We start from the raw sequence: 24,293 nt of genomic DNA, 5'->3' as shown, positions 1-24,293 counted from the left end.
CATGGATGATCTATGGTAAGGCCATGCTTCAATGGAAAGGTGAGTGCCCTACATATGGATCAATGTCAACAGGCAAAGCTAGTGGTAGGAAAATTCTTTATCAGGGAGGAAGACACCTGTTTCGGTGGCAAGGAACCACAAGGAGAACATATGAGGTACTACCATCTCCTGGCTTTTTTTGTGACAGTGTATATTGGTGAGAAGTACTAATCAAAGACAAGAAGAGTCTAAGATAGCCAAAAATTTGAGGGGTTGGGGGGCCGGAATCAATCTTGTTCCAAAAGTTGGCTTTCTCTCAAGACAGGCTAATTCCTAAGATGACACACCTGATTAGAAGCTGGAAAGACAAGAAGATGGAGTAAGTTACCATAGCACTTAAAAAACTAGAAACAAAACAAGTAAAACAAAAATAACTTGTGCAAGAAGTGAAGAACACTCTCCAGAAGAGTCCAAAAATATTATTTCTCCATGACATGCTATTTTGAACGGTGGGACTGTCCCCAAGCACACCCTACAACTCTAGATTTGCATTCTGAATTTTAAGTCTCTTGCATTTACAGCCAGGATTCCACACCCTCTCTCCTCTGTTTCACAAAAAACAAATCACAAAGCACATCATTTTTGTTTTAATAGTCAGACCAAGAAACCCCAGCACCCTAACCCTGAAATCAATTCCATTATCCCTAAAACCTACAAAACCAGTCTCATACTTAATCTATGCCCCCGGACCTTCAAGACTGCAGAAGAACAGTTAAGATCATAATTTTATCTTCCAGCAACTGTTATAAAAAGAGGGAGCAGTACAGTATGTGTCTGTATAAAGCTATATAATAGCCATATAAAGAACCTTTAAGGTTTATCTTGACTATCAGACTGTAAAGCTATTTACAAATTGCATATACTGTAAAGACGTAGTAGGCTTTAAAGGCTATTTCTCTCTCTCTCTGGAGATCTATAGATAGAGACAGATAAATATACCTTTTAAGCTGCAGAGAAATTATTTTAGTGACATTGCATATGATGCAATTTAGGTTACCTCGAGATATAGAGGTAAAGGGTAGCAGGCCTCAGAAGCTTGCATAAGCCGTTGCTTTGAGTTCCACATTCACCGCAAGATTATTATCCTGTTATTACACCAAAACAATGAAAAGCACTCTCTGAAAGACAAGTTTGCACTGATTTTGGCACGGCCATTAAGAAAAGAGGCTTTAAAACTTTCTAAGAAGCCATAAATATTTATGGTAATTGATAATGTACTGCAAGGAGGGAATCAGTTGATAGCTTGCTGAATGTGGTAATACAGGACTGTATGTTGGATCTGTTGTTGCTCAGCATTTCATTAATGAACTGGAAGAATGGAAAAGGTAGAAATCTGCTTCCATTCAAAGACAATACTTAAGTGGCATGGTGAATTCAATCAGGAGAATAAAGACATCACATTGTTAATACAAATATGAGGCATAGTAAAATGACATGTCATGTAGTTAAGACATGGTAGAACAAGACGTAGAAGTCAGGAGTTAGGGGTGAAATGTTTAAAAAAAAAGGAAATGCCAGTTCAGTAAACAAACCTGACTTCCAAACAATGAGATCCACTAGGAAACAAAACATCAGCTTAAAAAAAGGAGTGAAGGTCTTTTTATCGCAAGGGATTTAAAGCCAGCCCTTCCAAATGAAACTTGGGTATTGGAAAAGACAAGTATTGCTTAATGAGAATCTCCTACTGAACTTGCATATTCTTGGTAAGAGAGAGGAAATACAAAAGTTTTAAAGTGTGGTAATTAGAAAATCCATAGAAAGCCATGACCACAAAAAAGAATGAGTATGGAAACATACATCAGAAGCTTTACAAATGTGGCACATATACCACTGGACTCTAACAGACTTCGGAGGAATGAACCGCCACTGGGCAATTACATTGCTGCTTTTCCACCTGTGATTTCAGTAATGCGGTAACCAGTAATGAAACACAAATCCAGATATTTTTGTTCACACACACTTCGTATCAGTGTCACAAAACAAACAAAGACACCCCCCCCAAAAAAAAAGAAAACATAAGAGCAGGTGTCCCTAAGAGTGCTCCTATTCTTTGTTCTGAGAAATCCCATACAGGTTTTGTTCAGATACAAACAGTTGGGGGTGAAAAAAAAAAAAAAAAAACCATCATTTCCTTAACTGACTCAGCCTTCTCAGGAAAATTTTGGCAACATGTAAAATTTCAACTAAGACAGGATATTTTCAGACCTTGCTGTCAAAGCGGCAACAGACAACACTGCAGAGAATTGTCACAGAGTTGTCACTGCACTTGCAACAGGAGGACAGGAAAAAGCCACGTTAGTATCTCACTCCCACTGGTTTTGGGAATTGCCCAAACCCCCACAAAGCTCATCTTCCCTTTCAGGAATAAACAAAAAAAAGCTTCTGCTGTTGCTTGCTAATTTTGCCAAGGCCTGAGGATCACACATTAGAAATCTGCTCAGAGGAAAAAGTTCTGGTGCAAAAATAATGCTCATGTGTCGGGGTTGACAGAGAACCTGTCAGCAGCCTGGCAATTAGTGACGAGGAATTTAAACAACTTTAAGGAAATATTTACTGTAATGTTGGACGGAACAAACATAATGCAGCCCAGACCAAAGGTCACCAATCAAAATGTGCATAATATCACCAATGACAAGTGTGCACAGTGTCCTCAGGTCACCAATGACAATAAGCACAGTGTCTTCTGTTTCTCCAGTGAGAATATGTACAGTGCCTTATGCTAGAGACTTTTGACCAATTGCGTTGTGGCACGATAGCGTACAAAGAGTATAAAAGAAACACTTGAGAGCAATAAACAGCTTCCTGATCACCTTACACCTGGACTACGTCTGATATCTGTGTCGCTTTGGCCGTTCCGACTATCAGTGACACTCATGCTATATAAAAGAAGGACCATTTCAGCACTGTCCCTATGGCTTCACCTCTTTTCTTATGCAATCTCATTATTTTTATCTTATGCGCCTGTACACACATACATACAAAACAAATACAAAGAGACTACAATAAAATTACATAGGTGGTAGAGTCAAGCACTCAAAAGTGAAGTAATGACAGAGACTGCCTGAACATTAAGCATTGCCACGTTAAAAATTAATCACAAATTACTCTTCTGAAAGGCCTTTTTCAGTGCTTTCTTCAGTGATCAAAACACACATGTGGAGAGGCAGAATTATAGTGGTGCATAACGAGCTCTCCCAAACTCTTCAGAATAAGGCAAACTTCCAGCTGAAATGGATCAAACAATGCATCACTGTTGTAAAGCTCTACACTATGAAGGCCATGTATCAGAGAGGAAGCTTTTGAGTACTTGTAACAATTTACATTTTTGCTGCTAACTCCTACTTAGCAAGCTTCTTACCCAGCAGAACAGAAATTTTCTGAGGTCTTTAATATCCTTATTAATCTGCATAAGAATTAAAACCAAAGGATGAGGCCATCTGATTTACCATAAACTGACCATAGCAAGGAAGTGTGACGTTAAAGCATCATTTTCACTATCTGATCCAACTGTATCTCTGCCTCCTAGGAACCTTCAAAAGGTAGCTCTAAGCAGGAATTGGAACCTCGAAAGAAAACAGGCAGAATACGTGTGCACATGTGTGTGTCCATGCATGCACCTGCAGCTGGGAATGTGGGGGCTCAGCAAAGTAGACTAAACAGAATATTAACAATGGGTCACTATTCAACTTCTGTTTAAATAACAGTGTCAAGTGACCAGATTGGCTGGATTAGTAACGACGCATTCCCCGCTAAGCTTATTATGGCATATTATCTATTTCCACAACTCAGGGAAGGTAAATCTGAAATGTGTATTCCTGGTGTTTATTATTTGTGGACTATTCATAAACAAGACTCCACAGTTGAAAATCTGCCCCACGATGTATGCTGTGGAGGCCAATATAACTCATAATGCAAAACAAATTCTGTTACTTTACCTGTAATTTCTATGTTTAAATGCTGATGTTAAACTTTTCCCCAAGCAGAGGGAGGATAAATGCATAGGCCTTGGTAGCCACCAACACATTTACACAAGGTTCATGAATTCACAGTGGATTGTATAAGGAGCCTTAACTAGACACAAGATAATTAACAACTTTGATAAATTGTTATTTTAACAGTGATTACAACTAATTAAAATGAAAAACAGTAGTTATAATATTTTTTGTGTAATTACTCTTAGCAATGAAACAAATCCTACTAACTGTATTTCTTGCCATGTTAGATTCATTATTTTGTGTTGCTCTGGCACAGATTTTCAGACACAAGTTTTAGCTTGAGATATGTATACATATGCGTGCACATGTGTTTCAAGTATGTGAAACATCCCTGAATCATTAGATTAAGGAGAATCAATGGAAAAAATTACAAGAGTTATGAGTAGATAAACAACCATATGAACCTATGAGCCTTTAAAATACACTGGAGGCAAAAAAGGTACTGTACCTTGTTCCAATATCCAGCCAGCTTCCATAATCTTTCACCAAAAAGAAAAAATGCTAAGAAATAAAACAACTTTGATTAGTACATCAACACTGCACAATTCAAAACAGAAAATTAAATCCCAATGTTTAAGGCTGTTTACTCCAAATTTCTAATTCTTCAAGTAAAATAAGGGCAAAACATTTCAAGGAATGTTCATTTGGACCATAGTAAAGAATAATCTAGGAACAAGAAATAGATTTAACATGCTATCAAACAAAAACATCTAAAGAAGCAATAAGTTCTGTCCAGCTGGGCTTGTAAGAAACAGTAATACCAGAACTTTTTCAATAAGAAAAGCCAAGCCACCTTATTGTTTGAAATAACTAGATCTCAAATGTATAGTGCCTAAAAGTTTTCATGGAATTTCAACACAAATTTTTTCAGGCAACTCTGGCAGTTCCCCACCTGTAAAGTGGGAATAATGTTGGGAGAAGACAGTACTTGTCTATTAGTGACTTCCCTTAATTCTAGCTGGTGGCCACGTTGATTCAAGATCACAAATCCCGTTCTCTTTTTTTTGTCCTGCAACTTCCTCTCTTCTTTATACACACAGAGCTCCTGCATATCAAACCTCTTCAGTAATATGTGTTAGGTTGTTTGTTTTGTTTTTTTTATACCAAGTATATACTTGCTAATTGTTTTAAAATACTTAAACCGAAATAGAAGAATATGTGAGATGTAAGATCTGGATATACTGGGCTTGCTACACACCGGTAAATACCTGCAGGCTTCTTTTGGTTTAGTTATACTGATTTTATTAGTGAAATGTTATGAATGTGGTTTAATGGTATTTTAATCCTTTTCCTGTGGGAATTATCCAAAATCAGATTAGTCATACAGACTTATTTGAAACTAGATGTAACTATACCTTCTTCATTTCTCACTCTACAGACAAATTAGTAATTATTGGATTTTTACTCACTGTTTTTCCTATCAGGTGATATTCACAGATCTCACTGTACTAGGATATAAGATCAGGAAAGCTCACTCCAAGGGACAAAATGAAAACAGCGTGTATGAAGTGACAACAGCAGCTCTACCTGCTGGTTTGAAAAGGTTTCTGTTTACCTTGTGATAGCTAGTGGCACTGCTTGTTGAGATGAAGACAGTTTGAGTGGACAATGAAAGCATACTTTTAATCTGCAAAAATTATGTTGGGGTATTGTTCAGCTTTGGGTTGTTTTAGCTAGCTTGGTTTGCAGATGCAAGCTTTCTGAAGATAGCATTTCCTAACAAAGGGCACGAAGTGTCTTTTCGGATGTTGCTGATCTCTTGGATTCTGACAATTTTAACAGAGTTGGTGGGTAATGCATTTCTCTTTTTCAAGGGAAGCTGGTGTGGGTAAAAGGTTGCAAATTCCTGAAAAATTAACTAAACCATGCCCACAGCTAAAACTGACATTCTTATTTAAATTTTTCCTAGGAATTTGATTGTAAAGTATATGAAAAACTCAGAATGGTAACTTATTACTTCATTTTTGTCTCCTATTATTATGAGAACACTGCTTCTTCAGATGCATTAATTACATGAAATTTGAAGAGCAGTGATTGGAAGAGTTTTATCTCTAAGTTATGCTAGGATTTCAATCCAATTCTCTGCCCTACTTACAGGAACTTTGAAGTCTGAAACAAATTCAGATCTCTCTTGACGGAATTAGGAGAACCCTCTGCTTCTTGATCTTATTGGAACAGAATGTGCAACAACAACTTACCAAAGCCATAATGTCTGAAATCACAAGAACAATGAGGAAAAGGCTGCAAAGAAAAAAAAACCAAAAACAAAATCAGACCACTGACCTTTATTTATGGCCACGGATGTTAAAAAAGCTTATTAAAACCCCCACAAAGAAAGTAAAGTAAGATAGGATTTCTTGCACTTGCCTTTCAAACACTTGGGTATATTTCAAAGTATTAGAGAACAGTTAAAATACATGACTAGGACATGCAGGCACTTATAATCCCACCCTGCCTGAAAAAGGCATTTCAAATTAACAGAGTTTCAATTTTGCAACAAAGAAGCCTAACTTGAGTAATTTTTTGGAGAAAAGAGTATCTTTACAAACAGCACCTGCCTATTCCTCATGCAGGAAGCTCTGTGCTAGTTAGACCAAATACAGCTGATTTAGAAGCTTCACAATGTACCCAAGAGTGAGCAAAGCTGTTTGGCACAGGCAGACAGACACCTGAGTTGATCAGTCCCACCCTGACAACACCCTGCTGGGAAAGAGGCTGCTAAAGGAGGAGCTTTGCGTCCTTCCAGATCTCTGGGTGCCCATAAGCTGCTCTGGGAACACCCAGCATTTTGGTGGCACGTTCCCAAACCCCTGGGCCTCTCTGTCAGGTGGCAGGTTACTCCCGGGAAGTAGGCTGTGGCCAGTAAAACAAAGGAGAAGGGAGGACGCAGAGGTAGTTTTTCCCCCCCATTAACCTAATCTTTTCATTAAACTATGTAAATCGTAAATTACGTGAAAGCAATTGCTGTAACTGGTTAAAACTGGTTTCTAAATTAATGACACTGAAACAATGTTGCAAACAGCTGACCCATTAACAAAAAAACCCTTTAAATAGAATACAGATATTTTATCAGTACTACCCTCATAAAACCACAAAGGGTTTTTTCAGGAAAATGTCCTGCTGCAGCGTTGCATGAGCATGTACTGGGGAGACACCCATACCAATGCCTCCACATGAGGAAGTTTCTGATACTGCCTGTGTCAGTTGTGCTTCATTAGCAAATCAGGATGCAACAAACCAGCTGCATTCTCCGACACACAGAAAGGCTTCTCTTCCCCTACCTATGGCTCAGATAGGATGTTGCAATCTTACAGTTCCTAGGAGGCACTCAGTTAGAGGGCTATTTTCACAGGCAAGCTCCAAGAACATATTGGGACAGAACATTCCCCAAAGAAAGGAAATTAATCTGTAAACAGGGAGTTTAGAAGCAATTTGTCCAAATAATAAAAATCTACTTTTTGCCTTTCTGAACTGCAGGAAGCCTTTCACAACAGAAGGACAATGCTAATCTCAGGGCATGTTTATACACTGCAAAGACAAGATTGTTCCCTGTGATGGCTTAATTTATCTAGCAGGGGCAGCAAGAGCAATAAAGAGTGCAAGCACAGACTTCAGGATACACTGACAATCAGAGCACAACCCCTCCAGGGATCCTGGGCATGTCTTGCGGTTTCTGCTTGTTCCCAGGCTGGTGCTGTGGCAGTATCACTGCTATTGTTACCTGAGCGCAGCTAAATGAAGCTGGCACAAACACTAGACAGAGTAACAACCACAGCCTCATAAAGCAGCACAGACATACTCATGTCCTCTGGTTTACGAAGCTGGTATTATTTCCCCTCTCACACACACAGATTAACATTCCATAAAAGTTTGCAATATCACCAGCGCTGCCAAGGCAAGCATTCGCAAGTTAGGAAATGCTGACCTTTATGCTGCTCAAGCCCCAGAAATGGAAATCACTAGCTGGTTGTCTGAGCAACCCCAGTCCCTTTTGTATAAGCCTTACTGATGAGGATGAATACCCTTCCTTGGGGGTCCAAGGATAGCCCAAGTACAGTGCAAACACAGCAGGTAAAAGGGATGGTGAACCTCGTGCTGCCACTCCCACAAGAAGTCACATTTCAGACTACCCCATCTCTCATTAGTACAGAGTGGTGTTGTGCAAAGGAGACAACAGACAAGGCACAGGCAGGATGAAAACAAACATAAAGGCAGAGAGCATCACAGTACGTGATGTACTGCTCAGCTGAGCAATATGAAGGAGAAGGTTCCTGTGGTCCTTCTGCCACTGACAGTAGGACTTTTAGTCAGTCCCACACAACATCACATGGTGACAAGCTGAAAATCACATGGCTGACAGAGACCTCCTCCACCTCAGCACTATCCATAATATCACATGATGAACAGAGGATTCAGTCATGTGCACTGGGTCCACTGAAAGGGGTAAGGAGGGCTAACACAGAAAATAAAAATCTAGATAGTGAAAAGCATGACGATATTTCAAGTCTGGATACAGCCCTCTGTGAGGCTGGGCACCCATCTCACATGGTCTCTGCAAAGTCTTTAGAGATGAGGAAAGGACTGGCAGCCATCTGGTCCTACTGCAAAAAATATGTAATACTGAACACATCTGGGAAGCACTGAATGCAATGAAAGGACACCTGGCCTTTTTTTTTTTTGCTTTTTCTTAAATGCTATTTGTGGTGAGGTCAGTGCTACAAATCTATAAAGTGGTTACTTTATAAATGGGCTATTTAAAAATATTATACTATAGGCAGAGATGCAACATAAAATAAAAATTAAACTTTAAATTCTGCTCATTTTTTTTCATTATGGAGGAAAAAGTGCTCTTTCTGTGTATTGTCAACAAAGAATATTAAATATCTGATTGTTTCAGACAGGGTGAACACTTCCATTTATACTCATTTATTACTAAGAAAACAACTCCTGAGCTTGTAAAAATCACTAAACAAAACCCCAAACCATAATAACAAATAAAAGTAACAATGTGATCTAACAGGTTTTGGGATTTTTAAATTCAGATTGAGATTTGACAGTCCTGAATTCTTATAAAATAGATTTGAAACACTTACTAATGCAGAAATACAGCACTTACTGTACCTCTTAGAAGACAGCTGTGTTGTGACTTGAACAGCTTCGAAAGCACATGATACGAGAACAAATGGGATCACAACCTGTTTAAAACACAAGCAACATGTTGGCTTATAGTAATATTTACAAAACAACCCGGGCAGGTTGTGGAAATATTTTCCTGCTTTTCAAATTATCACAGAATGTCTATGTTATGAAAATAAAATATAGGCTAGACAGGGTAGAAAATAATTTTGCAGGAAACACTTCCACTAAATGAAAAACTACAATTAAAACACATTAATGATCCTCACTTCATTTATCCATTTTAGCAGTAGTAATAAATACTGCAACAAGACTACAAGTCACAACTATTTAGATTCAGTATCTCATGTGACAGAACTCCAAGTGTAATAGGACAATCTCATCTCATCTCAACCACAAAAAAGTCTAAACATAGAATGCATTCAGTAAGACAAGGATCACACTGCCCCTCTGAAGCCAAGTCAAACAAATGTAAATGACTCAGTAAATTAAGAAAAAAACAAACAAGTTAGAAACATGAACAGTGCCTTTTGCTCTTTACAAAGCTGACTTGCAATCCTTAAGTTAGCAATGTCAACACATTGCTAAAACCTGATTTCTTGCATCCAGAAGGTTTGCATTATTGGTGTCCTGCCATGTAACATGCAGTATACCTGTAGTTTAAGTCTGCTTTCTCCAGGACAGAAGCAGCAGAAAGGCAGAGGCAGGAAATATTGCTTATTTTAGCAATAATCCAAAAAGTCAGTGTTTCCCTTCACCCTTCTGGCAGACTCTTTACTCAAATGCTAGCAAAGAACTCCCACACCTTGCCTGCAAACAAGAAGTGCATGCAATCCAATCTTTGACAGACTATTTAAAAATATAAAAAATAATATCCATTGTAAAATGACAACCTAATCAGTAGAACATTCAAAGCCTGTACTTAATGTAATATATTTAAAGCTAATAATATATTTATAATCTCAACATTTCTGTAGATATTATGCTAAAGGAAAAGATTTAATTTTTTTAATAATTTTTAAAATGAATCAAGTCTTTTCAACATTTGAGATTTCCATTTTGATATGATATACTGACCTAATGCTGTTAAAATATACATCCACACACTTTAGCTTCTCTCTTTCGGGAAAGAGAATGATCTATTTTTAGAAACACTACAAAGGCTGAAAGCTTTACACATCAATGAAGCTCATATACACATACGTGTTTTTGTGAATTGCAAAGTAACAACATTATACATTATTTATTCAACAGTTCTTTAAGATAATTTCACTAAGGTAAGATTACTAACCTTCAGTACAAGCAAGCCTCCCATCATGAAGGGACTGAACACAGTCAAGAAACAATAGACAGAAGCAGGATCAAAACTAAAGAAACATGAAAAAGACATTACATATCTTTGAAGTGGCATTTTCCATTAAAAAATAGAGCATTTAGTTACCCTGTAACACACTGGGTGTACATACATTTGTCTTAAACAAGGTTTCCAACTTTCTCTTCTCTTGCTGAAATATTAAATTAGCAGGGACTGCCAGCCTCAATTTTCTTTCTCTACAATTTTTCTCTACTTGTGTTTTTTGAGGTGCCATGCTGTTTGTGAGCAAGCAAGCTCTCTCTCTTCATGCTCTCAGTAACTTCTAATGGAATTGAGACAATCTCATAACCAAAAAGCTCAAGCTCTTTGGGAACATGTCACAGAGAGCAGAAGCAAAATAATTACCATTCCACTGACTATTGCTTTAACTCTGTTGCCCTGATTTTGCTAACTAAATTTATATTTAGTACGTCAACTGCAGGAAGAATTTTTTGTATCCTGTGTCTCAAATCAATGAACAAAATTTACCTGTTAATAGAAGCTATGTTTCCGGTGCCAAAAAAGGCTGTCACTATGAAGAAAACCTAAATGTATTTAAGGACAATACACCACAGAAATGGCTACAATAAAATAAAACCATCATTCCCTCTCCTTCATTCCAATTTACTTTCAAAATCTATCATGAAATTACAAGAAGCTGACCCACTATGACAGCTTTACACTGCATTAAGAAATCCCAAGTATTGTCTAGCTCTACCCTAGATTTCACAAATGACTATGTCAATTTTAAAAGACAGGGACCGCCTGGGTAAGGGTGTAGAGCCTGTATTTTGGCCTCTGTAAGAAAGTTGCAGCTGGCTTTTTGGGCCCCTACCTGGCAAGATAGGAAATATCTGGACCACAAACCCAACTGTGCATTCAAACACACATGCTTTTGCAGAAAGTAATGACATATGCATGTGTTCTGCACACCAAAAGAGATGGCTTTATTGAAGAACTGACCGTGGAAGAGGTAGTTGGCTCTTAAACAAGACTAAAGGTTCCTATGCTATCCTTCCCATGGATTTGTTGTCCAAGGGTTATGCTGAGTCTACCCATTGCAACACAGGACGCCCATTTCTTTCCTTACTTGAGGGAGGGAGGACGAATCCGGCAATATCTGTATAGCTGGAAGTTTTCTGATAAACCCTATCCTTTTCATCTAGATGCAACACTTACTGCTATATGAGCCCATGAAAGACATTTTTCTACCTCCTGAGCTCATTGGAGCCCATTATAGCTCACACAGCTTCAGCTGAAGGACGGTTTTTAACTGCTTTTTTGCATAAGGCAGAGGGTTAGTCAGTGAGGATGGCTGCTGCTGCCAGGGCTCCCTCTGGTCCTTTCGCTCCTGTTATAGCTCCTGCACTGGATCATTTAAGTCTCTCCATAAACAATTTGCTACCAACTGTTCAGTAGAATTGTTGGGATTCCTCATGCCATATTTTGGAAGGATTAGGTCAGCATAGCTGAAGAAATTATGCTTCCCAAGAGTATCACATAACTTCAAGATTAGTAACACAGCAGTCTAACAGAATAGTACAGTTCTGTCAGCTAAGATTTATAAGGAGAACAGGTCTGCAATAAAACAAACAAAAAAATACCAGTGGCACATAGGTCTAATCGAAATGCTAAGCAGGAGCAATCTGAATCTTCTTCCCTAAGACCAGGCTATACATTCTCTCAGCAAATGCTGACTATTGGGCCCTATATAGGAACCTTGAGTTCATCCTAAGACACAGGGTTTGCAGGGTCACAGTTGCAGTATGACTGCTCTAGCAGAAAAGGTTTCTCCTCTAATACCTCTATTTCTGAACATTAAACAGCACTTAAATTAAAAAAGCCAGAACATCTTTTGAGCAGGAGTGCATCATATCTGGTCTCTGCAAAGGAGATCTGCACATTGTTTATCTTTTCAGGAGCTGAACAAAATACATTCAGGTGTTTTAAATTAAAGTAGTGCTCACTGGTGGGACAGTGTGAGGAGCAGAAAAGGCCTTGACTCTGTGTAAACACTGTATTATCAACAGTATTCTCTGCACAAATCCAAAACATAGCCTCACACCAGCTATTATGAAGAAAATTAACTTTATCTCAGCCAAAACCAGCAGAGTTACATTCAAGTGTTAAAGTAGTACTATCCTGGACCTTTAAAAATACAATTGGATTGCTTGATTTTTTGTTTTGGCTAATTTTTAGCATTTGAGAGACAGCAATAGCTTTACTAGAAGTTTATTTTTTGTTAAAATAGCAAATGAAACTGATAAATTTACTGCAAGATGTCTCTGCTTTTTTCAGGTATACTCTAAAGCAAAGACAAACATCCAGCATCTAGTAAACTGTTTTGCTTTCTTTCTTAGCACTAAACTGCCTTCTTAAAGTGGTTTCTGTTATACTTCCTCTGCTGCAGGTTCCCAGTGTTCAACAGCATAGTTCCAAAGTCCAACAGTGTGGACTCTGCGCCTGTGATACACTCTCTCAGATTTGGTTATTTGACAAACTGTAAGGTCTGTTTTTGCAAGAACCACTATTGAAACAACTCCCTCCACAACTACAATAATCCACCTGCACTAGAAACCCCTGTGTTCTAGACTGGCTCAGTTTCTCTCCTACTTGTCCACTGATCATACTCACTGCCAAATAGCTCTCACTTAACTGCAGTCCCATGACGAAAGAGAAAAATTACAATGCTATCAAGTCTGTACAGTATTAAAAAAATATCAGCTGCAGTTTCAGCTACAGCAATGCAAACTAACTATGTTAGTGAATGAACAGCTCTTCCCTCCTAAGCCCATATCACCTCTAACAGCAGAAACCACTTGCAATATAAATAATTCTAGGCCAGATTTTGTGAACGTGTTTTAGTAAGAGCCTGCAGGAACTTTCTTTCTTGTTTCATCTGCTTGGCCATGGCCCATGCCTGCTTCCTAACAGTTGCTTCCTAACACACTGCCATATGCTAAAAATGAGAATAACTTCAATATCACCTTTTTCAACTGATTCGTGAAGGTGAATGAGTTCCCTCCAGCCAAAATGTAATAAAACAAAAGCAAACTGAAAACAGAATTCCTTAGAAGAAAGTTTACCTCAGGTGTAATGGTTATAAGTGGGCAAGGAACCAGATTCCAAAACAGTGCATTTTTAACTACTTGATGAAAAAGTATAATGTACAAGATCATTGCCTTTTGAGCAAAATCAGTCAAATCATCTTTACCAGCTTCTGTTTCCAATGACTACCAGGCTACAGATTTTGATTACAGGTCTTTTTGAAACAAACCCATCTTTTCCCTAGAATGCAGCAACCAGCGAAAGGATACAAAGAAGAAGGACCTCCGGACATCATCTAGATGGAGCTCTCGAAACTGAGTTATATCCACAGCATAGGCAAAGTCGAAAACAGCAAGCTGGAAAGAGAGCAGAAGAAATCAATACTGAATATCAACTAATGGACTTTGACAGAGCCACCATATTTTTACTGAAATGAATAAGAAGGAAACCTACTTCCCTATCATCTGTTATTAGACTATTATAATGAGGACTGAAAACCTTTCCCATATTTTCATTATACTTTAATGAATTAATGAATCTGCCAGAAAGACTGTACGAGTGAGATGATCAAATGAACATGGAGCTTCCACTGTTATCTACACTAAAAATGAACTTCTATGCTTTAGACTTATCATCATAAATATTCCTCCTACACACACACACTTCCACTGCTCACATGAGCATGTAGATAAAGACCTACAGAAATAAAAGACTGCAATTATCCTCATTTGACTTCTTTTGTGAATGAAAATACTAAAATATTCTCAATCTCCTTTACTCAGTTCTCAGCACAATATCATTTGACCTGAAGAGAAGTTATCTTCATGGAATTTAAGAGGTCAGTGAACTGCTTTTCACCAGGGAAAAGAAAAAAAATCAAGTAATAGGCATTCAACACGGACAACGTTTTAATTAAAAATAATCTCACATCATCAGAGAACTGAGCCAGATTCTCTAACACAAGATTTACTTTGCAGCATATATTAACAGGCTGATGATTTTTTCTAACCTAAAACATGAAGCATGGGTAAGCATTTTTGTTCCTTTCACTTGAAACCAAAAGTTTTAAGTGAATGTTGACATACAGGAAGTGATAACATAAAAAATTACAGCATACCTATGTTCTTTTCATTTACATTTGATTAATAAAGCATTCATCACTGTTTAATACTGTTTTAATAGAATTTTATTTTACAACAAAGAGAACACCAGACCAACATCACAGATGTCTTTTTACAAGATGCAAAAGATTGAGTGGGGTTCTAGAATGGAAGAGAAAGTACATCCCACAGATGCCAGACACCTTTAGTTGCAATCATGGCATCACGCTAAATGTACATTTTTACATTCAGATTCCATCTCTGTCACTTAAGATGCCACAAAACATGCTCACACTCATCATCCTAGCTAAACGTAGCCTAAATAAAAAGCGATTCCTGTTTTTATTTCTGATATTCAGCCTTGAATTGGTAAAACCTGCTCTCTCTCAAATTTCAAAACTGTCTTCCCTGTAAGAGCACTACAAAAACACAGTATGTGTCAGGTTCGCTCCGATGATTGACTTGGTTCAGATTTCAATCGCAAAATAATCTTCTAATCTCCCTAATTATCATGAGTTGCAAAAGGAAGGAAAGATGTGTAACAACACTTCTCTTCGAGTGACTCTGGCCACTCCCATGCATCTGTAACCAAGTTGTCTGTGAGCTGCACCAAGGAGGGCTCATTCGGGAGGAGTGGGAGAGAGCTCTGCTGCACACCTATCTGGCTCCAAGGACCCAAACAACTGCAACAAGCACATGGATCTAACCAAAACAATGGCATAGCCACAGTTTGTTAAACCCTTGATCTAACTGAAGAGTTACGTTGCAGCATGCACAGCATTGGCTTTGCAAATTGTTGACAATATACTGAGTTTTAAGGTGAAAGAAGTTGTGTTGATTACAAAACTCCCTCTCCAAGCAAATCTGAGAAAGTGCTAGTTCCAGGTTAGTCTCCAGCTCCTTGTTTGTCTAAACAGAGAAAAATCTCCGTCCCTGAACAAAGAGTAGGACAAAGTCAAATGAAGATTTCTAATATTTCTTATGTGTCTTCTCAGAAATCAAATTATTTTTTTTCAGCCTCTCACTCATGACTCTGTGACCAGAATAAAAAAAGTACAGTCACACTGTACTTACTCTAAAGAGTTACTGTACCTTATGCTGAATTAGCACTATACTTGATGAACAGAGCTTGTAGCCTACAAAACATACCACTAAGTCTTACTAAGTCAAACTGTCTTCCTGCATTCCTAGAAATGGCTCTGATGTGCAATATTTTCAATAACATAAAGTACAAATCTTCCTTACAAGGTCCCATTCCTAGTCCATGAAACAGCTGATAAGGGCTTCCCAAACTTAAAGAAATGCAAAGTGTTGCTGTCTGAAAACCACTCAGAATATTTATTTCATTCTCAAAAGAAAAAAATAAAAGATAAAGCTGTTACTTAACCTGATATATCTATCAAGAGCTCTTACCTTTGGTTTGAGTGAAAGACCATAGCGCTGCAGTGCTTCTTGCTCCATATTTATCCACACAAACATCAAACCAAATAGCACCAGTGGAAAAAGAGCTTCATATCTGAAGAGTAACGTAATAATCATAGTAAATGCAGTCACTAACAACTAAACATCAAATGCTGACATGTTTCTTTTCTTTTTTCTTCACACAAAGACTATACCAAGACCTAGTGGTACTCTCTCCCTTCTCTCCCCATTTCTGAGTACCCACAGTTGGTTGGTTGAATTTTAAGGCCATACAATAATTAAACAGTAAAAGTATGAGAAATAGAGGTTGCTTCAGCTTTGTTGTGTTTTGCACCCATTTTCTTATTTGATGGCTGCCACAACATTGTATGAGCACCCTTTTTAATTCTAACAAAATTGGAATAAAGTTAAAAAGAAGCTGAAGAAAAAGAATCACATTTGACATTCATTTTCTGCAAAATGGAAAATTTTGTAACAAGAGCTACTTGGAACTGAGGGGTTACAGTCCAACTTAGACAGCAACTCTACATTGTATCTCTTTAGGACCTAATCACACAAACTCATTCTGGTGATCTCAGTTCAGTTCTGAGAGAGGAGAGAGGCATCTGTATACTAAAAGACAGTACTCTGTTGAGGAGAGAGGTTCCAAGGAAAGAGGCATGTGTATACTAGAAAGAGCATTACATTTCACTGAACTGAAATATACCACTATAGCACTATATACCAATCCTTCACAACAGCAGCCCCAAGTCACACTATAACCATGGCCACTAAGCTGTTCTAGCTCCACTCTCAATCTCAGAGGAGTACTTCTGGCTCCTACAGCACTCAAATAGCAAAGTATGAGTGCACTTACGTGAGACATTAAAACCCACAGATAACATAGTGGTGTAGATTGTAATCGGATAACATTTAGTTTCTCCTTGCCCTCTACATCTCTGTTGAACTTCATGATACATTTCAATTTTTTCTTTAAGGATAAAATTGTAATACTAACGCTGACTATGATAATAATACTGACAAGATTGTAAATGTTTTCCTTTTTATTTTTTTCCTCCTTAGACACACACTTGTTTATCTGAAAATAAGAAAATCATCGCAGTTAATCTTAGTATCGTTCCTGTTGGGCTCCCCACTAGTGCAGCTACAGAGCAGTTTCAAGCTGGAACAAAAAATTTTGAATAGATATTTCTGTTTTAATTATCAGAATGACAAGATGTTAAACATGAAGACAACAACAGCTGGGTTGTCAGTAAACAGAAGTACCTACAATCCTCATAATGCCAACAAATTAAATGCCTTCAACTGAGTCAGTGACAACTGGTTGTATGTAACCATGCTCTTCAGCTGGCTTCAATACTTCCACTGACTGCACCTAGAGAGGTGCTGTAATTACCTGGACAATGTTCTGGGTTATCAGTACATGGTATAAGAGCACCCTGAGGAGAGAAACACTGGATACTTTTGGCACCAAGTACTTTGGCTTTTGTTTTCTTTCTTAAGACTTATTCAAAAATTTTCTGGTCTATTTGGACATTGTAGGAAGACAGCAGAGAACTGTCAGAACTGTCAATGTTTACGTGGTCTGGTGCAGGGCTAAAATACAAAGAGGGTGATTGCCAGCTTCAGAGGCAACAACATTCATGCTTTATCCGGTAGCCAGCATAGGCTAAGAAGTTGAGTGTAAGAATGTGTGTGCAGTCAGGAGTAACATCAGGATCAAAATCTTAATGGGGAAGTGGGAGGAAGGGGAGGCAGAAGATAAAAGAAAAAAAGAGATGCTTCAACCAAAATGAAAGTATCCACAGGAGGCAGCTATTGCAAAATGTCTGCTGCAAGATATTTAATTCCACTTAATTTTCCAGTGTAATTAAATCCAGAGGATAAGTGGGAGGGAAAGCGGAAAGAATGGTTCCTATACTCCCCATTAATTATGCTCTTAAGAGCTACCAAGTTTGAAAGAAAAGAAAGGGTGGGCTGACATAGTGTTTTCTTCATTTAAAACATCAGAGGAGTTGACTTTTATCCAAAAAGAAGCAAGACCTAGTCTTTATGGGAACAAGCATCCCTTTGAAAAAAAATTATTTCCACAAAAATCTCTCAGAATAAAATTTTCCCTCATTTTGGGACTACCTGTTTCCTATCCCACATCATTTAAGCCATAACTAGACACCAGTGCTGAGTAGCCAGGAGAGAAGCTTCCTGTTGTTTGCAAGCAGAAAAGCACATGTCAAAACAACAAAGGACATAAACTAAACCAGACTTTCTTATTTTACTGCAAGATGGCTTGAATACATACCCCTCTAGCCACTGCTTTGTCTAGTTGAAAGGAATGTCAACAAACTAGTGTTTATAATACAAGCAGGAATATGGAAGTTCCCCAGAAATTTTATTTAGTAAACTAAACAAGGAGATAAATGGTGAGACTACAGTTGGAAGCAAATGTTACACCTCTAACAGAACTGTGCATGAGATGAAGCAGCTTCACATACAGCCCTGGATTTTATATGTAAAACCAATCCAAACAGAGTAAGAATGAAGTACCCTGTGCTGAGGAGCAGGTAGGTGGACATCAGGGAGAGCAATATGCTGAACAGTCGCTGAAAGAGAAACGTGGGGCTCAGTAACAGCAACACTGGGGAAGAAACTGCAACAATAAGAAGAGATCTGTCAGTCACAACATGCAGAACATTTCCTCCTTGGTAGCAAAGTAATATTCTTCAAATCTTGACATTTCATGTACAGAAATTCAATACAGGTCATATATGATCCTCTATTTTCAGAAGTCACTTTAGCTAAAGAAAAACCAATGTTTGGAACGCTTCACATTTATCAAAAGGAATTTTAGTTCTCTATAATTAATTCCCTGTCTTTCTACCTCACAGCCTCTATAATTCTCATGAACTGATATTAATAGGTCCGTAAGAAAATGCAGAAGTACTACCCTAAAAACCAGTCAAACTTGACTGTTTAATACTCCTCTGAGAGCCCCTTACCATGGCCCTGAGGACTTCTGGTAGCTTGAAAACTGCAGTGACAGAGCCACTGCTCCATTGGATTAGAGTCATAGAATGGTTTGGGTTGTAAAGGACTTTAAAAATCATCTAGTTCCAACCCCCCATGGGCAGGGACACCTCCAGTAGACCAGGTTGCTCAGAGCCCCATCCAATCTGGCCTTCTATTCTTTGTAATTAGATTAGGAAACCTGCCACATTCTGAGATGCAACTGAAAATACTGGTAATAAAGATACAGAAACCATCAACTTATTAGCTTCTCTACTTGAAAGTTTTAAAACAGGAGTATTTAAAGACCTACAAGGGACATATCTGTCATGGTTCACACCTCTTGCCTTCAATTTATAATGCATTTCTCTAGTGCAGATGTGAGGTCTTAAGAGTAGCATGTCACTCCTTAGTGCAGCCCATGGCTCAGCTGCCCAGTCAACACTTGTTAGCAGAGTCCGTGCTGCCCCTAAAGAGACTTCTCTAGCTGGGAAACCTCTGCAGGTCAGAACAGGGACCAACAGTTTGCAGGAGGTGAGGACAATTGGGAAGAGAGGAAATGGGACACTGCAACAGCAAGTAAAGAGGAAGAAAAACAGAGGAAAAGTGGCCAGTGCTTTAAGGAAAGGGAGAAGGAAAAGCATTGCTGTAATTTAACCTTTAAATACAATCTTTTTTTATATGAAAATTGTATGTTTATAAAGAAGTATGCTGACAAATAACATTCATGTGATTCTTCATTGCAGTATAGTACCCTCACATTATTGAATCATTCAAAGACTGCATCAACAGTAAGTCATAATTAATAATCACTCTAAAGAACAGAATAAAACTATAATATATGGAAAGTGCTCCCTTACTATTATAATCAAAGTATACATGAGTATTTACAATAAACAAATCAATGAAAGAGAAATGAGGCGGTTTCTAAATCCTGTGGGTCAGTATGTTTTATTTCCTGGCTTTCAGCCTTGGCCACTGCTACAATTACAGAATAAGTGACTTCAAGGATGTTCCAGAAGGCCTGACTCAAGGAGGAACTCCAGGGACCTCACTGCAAATCAGAACAGCTGGAAGTAAATTCAGCATGGCAACTGGCCTCTGTGAATGACACTCAACATATCAGATGTGCAACACTCTCTGAGTGCAATCATAGATGAGAACAGATGAGTGGCTGGTAGGTGATAATTAGCCTTTCCCTTTCATCTCTGATGTGACACATCAGATATTAACCAGAAAAAGACATACAGGTTTTCCACTGATGAAAATTTTAAGATATAATATAAATTTAGAAATATTGCTAATACAAAGATGGTTCTGAAGAACATGGGTAGCAGCTGGATTAACTTTATACCTTACCGTTTTACCTCTATGTTAGTGGTTAACATACACTACATGAATCATATGGTCTAACAGTTGGACACAGATCTGCAGGAACCCACCTATCATGAATCACTTGCCTGATTCTCCAAATACCACTCTTTCTTAAAAATAATTAATTTTAGATCTAAGTTAAAATTTAAACAAAATAGGCTTCATATTAATCAGAACGAATAGCTGGGAAGGGGGTAAAAAGTCTTATTGTCATACTGACATGATAATAATATCAGTATTATTATGAATAAATACTGATAACTGTGTTTCTGGTTCTATAAATACACAGAGAGTTGTAAAATCAGATTTCAGTAAGTAACAGTGCTATTCTTCCACAAGTAAGCAAAAAGATGAAGAGGAGTTTGACCACCTGTAATACCATCCACCTTGGAAAAGCTACAGTTGACTTTGGTACCTTAATTTGTGGTACAAACTAGGAACAAGGCAAGTGCTAGTTGTGGTTATGGCAATGTCAAGGCACTTCTTTCCAAGAGGAGTGTTGAGGACATGTTGGACGGCTTAGTGTTTTACCTGCTTACTTCTGTGTTTAATTATGGAAAGCAATTTCAGCAAGTACACAAAGCTCCTACCTTGTATATCATATTCAGTTAGAAAGATTACTTCCAGTATGAAAGACTTCGCTAAAATATTCAATACTACTGCGGCAGCAAGTAGACTGTTTGGTACCTACAGTTTACTTCACTGTTAAGTTTTATTTTTATCATCACCCACAGCAAAGAGAATTTCTAATATACTTTTTTCTCATAACTCCAAACCTCTCTGACTGAATCATCTCTTAGATGAAAAATGTTTCTCTTTCATCCTTACACAGGAGAGAAATATAACCTTTATGCTCAGTTCCTGCTCCAGTAAGCCAAGCAGGACTTCATTGATTTCATTGACTTTACAACTGCAAGAAATTCATCCACACAGAGATCCCCATTTAGCTTAGCAGGCTTCAAAGGGTTAGGAAAGCACGATGGAAAGGAAAATGCTCCAAAGAAAACCACGCTATTAAGGAAGCATTGCCTATACACACACTGATCACAATCACTGGAATTAATCTTGAATCCGTTTGCTCAAACAGAAGCAGGATTGCTAAAACTGACAAGATCTGCTTAAGTTAAAACAATGTCACCAGTACAGGAACATACAAGACGTCCAGCAACTAACAAGACGTCCAGCAACTAGACAACGTGGGTCATAATTCTTTAATTAAGTTATGTTTAAATTCCTGATCTTGACTTCTAGCAAAGAGCTGCTATCAAACTGTGCGTGGGATACGTTTAGCTCTAAAACAAATCCCACACTTTAGATCACTCAGGGATAAACTATGCTTAGCATTTTCTACTGGAGCCCTACAGAAATTATTTTATAGCTGAAATATGAAAGATATTGCTTTACTGTATTCCACAACCCCAGTGACAATTACATTTGCTCTGTTTAATCATAGTAAGGTTTTCATTGGAGAGGTGAAAAATCCATGGACTTGTGAGTTGCTTTTTTCTTTAATAACTAGGCTCTAACAGATATCGATCATACACTAGCATCATTATTTCACAGGTATTTTTCAAGGCAGCTCTCAAAACCACTTCCACACCCCAAGAGTCTCTCCCATCAGCTGCAACTTCAAGTTTGCCTTGAAATATAGCAACAATCTTTGCTCATTTCCCTATGCTTAACTGGATTGCTTGTAGAACATCTCAGATCACCCTTATCTCCAAATGAAAATATGCTTATGCTCCAAGTGAAACAAAAAGGGAATTTATACCATTCCATCTCTAAAAGGGGTCTTCAAGATATTCTGTATACTCAAAAGATAAAGCTACTTGTAAATCAAAGGTATTTGCAATTTTTCACAAACATACAAAGGAGTAAAATTTTAGAAGACTAACACATTCCTCAAAAAAACTCACTTAGGAAAGCAAACACACAGAGGAGCTATTGGGAGTCAAATAAAGGGAAGTAAAATGGTAATGAAAAAGCAACATCATCCCCCATCCAACCCTAGACTCTGCAAACTGACAGACAGAAGTTTGAGAGGGAAGATTTTCTTACCTAGAATCATCCAGCTAATAATTTGATTCAATACAGGCAATCCCAGTTTTTTCTTAAGACTGTCATGGGTACTGCTCACAACATATGTTGAAAGAGCAATACTCAACATCTAGAAAGAAGAAATGAAACACAAAATTAATGTATGGATCTCTTCCATCCCATACTAAATACATAAATATGCTTTAGAGTTGCATAAACACCTCTTCTGGATCACCTTAAGAACAGGAAGTCTGATATGTAGTGTTAAGAATTTCTAACTCTTTATAATTTACAATTACGAGCTTTTTAAAACTTCCTTCTAGTTTATTTTTTATTAGTATGCTTATTATTATTTATTTGCGCTACTTTAAAATAGCATACACAAGGACCCTGGATCACTGATTTGACATGACATGCTCTTTGTCAAGAGTAACTACTTAAACACTCATGCAAACCACAGAAAACATATCCCCCCAGCTTCTAAAGGTGCACTTGTCCTCAAACGACCACCACCAAGAACAAGCAGAACCTCTGGCTCTGCTGCAGTATCAGGTACAGGGCAAAGGGGAAGGGTACTTAAGGCAAGAGCTTTGCAAGGGCAAAACTGCTCCAGTAAGAAGAGAAGCAGCAGCAGAAGAGATTGGATTAAGGGATGGAAAGAAGCTTCTTTTCCCCCCTCCAATTAAATTGTTTGAGCCAAGTAGAGCCCTGTGCCTTGGAGAAGCAGGGAAGCTGAAGAGGGTTTTTTCCTTGACTAATTCAAGAGACACCATTCAGTCACCAAGTACATGCAAAAAACCTTAGGAAAATTACCTCATGAGTCAGTTACTTTTGAAAGGTGACACTTATGCAAGAAAATGCTTGAGCCAAGTTTTCAATTACTGCTATTTATTCACAACTCTGCAGTTCCACTAAAAGGCAAATCAAGCATGCACAGTACTTCACAAACATGTGCTTTAAAACTGCATTACAAGATGTAATTGCTGTTGTGGCTTTTTCAGTGTGCAGCAACTACCCAGTGTTCACATCCATCACTTTTTGCCATATGAATAGTTGCTATTTTTCTGCTAGACGAAGTGATACCTAGGTATCAGCCCAGAGGATACACTTAGCAGTCAGCATTCATTTTTGGCCAGTCTCACAGGTGCTCAATATCTGCTGCTTCTATTTAATTTGAGGCCACAAGAACACGTACCTTGTATTTCTCTGTGACATCAATAACCAAGGTCAAAACAGTAGGCATCCAAAAGCACAGGGAATTGGACTCTTTAGACCTCTGATGTTAATTCTGGATACTTTTGCTGTATTCAGGCCTTTGATACATCTTTTCAAGTTCTTTTAGTGTCACGAGCTCCGGTAATCCCTCTGCTATCCCCCTAGATACTGGTGCAGTCACTTTGCACTCACTTTGTGTCATGTCCCATAACATATCTTGTGCCTCGGAAGACTTGTGATGACCTGGGCACATTAGTAAACACAGTGTACTGCTGCAAGATCTATACCAGTGTCCACGGAAGGGCTCTGCATCTGCTTTTAAGAATCCTGTGTAAACAGTTTAAATAATGTTCAAACTGCTCTTGGCTTTTACCAACATCTCTGTCGAACAGAGTAGAAGCAACATGGAGATAGAAACAGCTAACAAACAGCTAAGAAACTGTCTTCCTTCATCCTTCACAACCTTCTCTGAAGCTCAGAGATTATTTTTGAACAGCTTAAGAGCAGGTCTCTGAGACACACTCATCCGTAGGTCACAGCTACAATGGGGAAATCAAGGATGACATCTGC

The 24,293-nt window shown here is 38.1% G+C and overlaps 1 protein-coding gene across 2 annotated transcripts in view; it reads right to left on the bottom strand.

Moving 5' to 3' along the window:
• Positions 1-24,293, bottom strand: part of PIGN (phosphatidylinositol glycan anchor biosynthesis class N) — a 103,316-nt gene that overhangs the window by 5,323 nt on the left and 73,700 nt on the right. Inside the window, exons 20-28 of one of the 2 annotated variants that reach the window (XM_027736766.2) lie at positions 22,530-22,638; positions 18,639-18,741; positions 16,086-16,188; positions 13,842-13,928; positions 11,014-11,069; positions 10,462-10,537; positions 9,156-9,229; positions 6,233-6,275; positions 4,483-4,535 (exon numbers count right to left, since the gene is read on the bottom strand). In XM_027736766.2, the coding sequence (XP_027592567.2) occupies positions 4,483-4,535; positions 6,233-6,275; positions 9,156-9,229; positions 10,462-10,537; positions 11,014-11,069; positions 13,842-13,928; positions 16,086-16,188; positions 18,639-18,741; positions 22,530-22,638 (704 nt within the window). Of the gene's footprint in view, positions 1-4,478; positions 4,536-6,232; positions 6,276-9,150; positions 9,230-10,461; positions 10,538-11,013; positions 11,070-13,841; positions 13,929-16,085; positions 16,189-18,638; positions 18,742-22,529; positions 22,639-24,293 lie in introns of those variants that run through there. The other variant, XM_039388920.1, reaches the window with a different exon arrangement.

Source organism: Pipra filicauda, unplaced genomic scaffold, assembly GCF_003945595.2.
Source record: "Pipra filicauda isolate LSUMZ 115617 unplaced genomic scaffold, ASM394559v2 scaffold123_size2130275_pilon, whole genome shotgun sequence".
In the NCBI taxonomy this organism is placed as follows: domain Eukaryota; kingdom Metazoa; phylum Chordata; class Aves; order Passeriformes; family Pipridae; genus Pipra; species Pipra filicauda.
The sequence above is the reverse complement of the archived record's forward strand: the minus strand, read 5'-3'. Positions and strand labels throughout refer to the sequence as shown.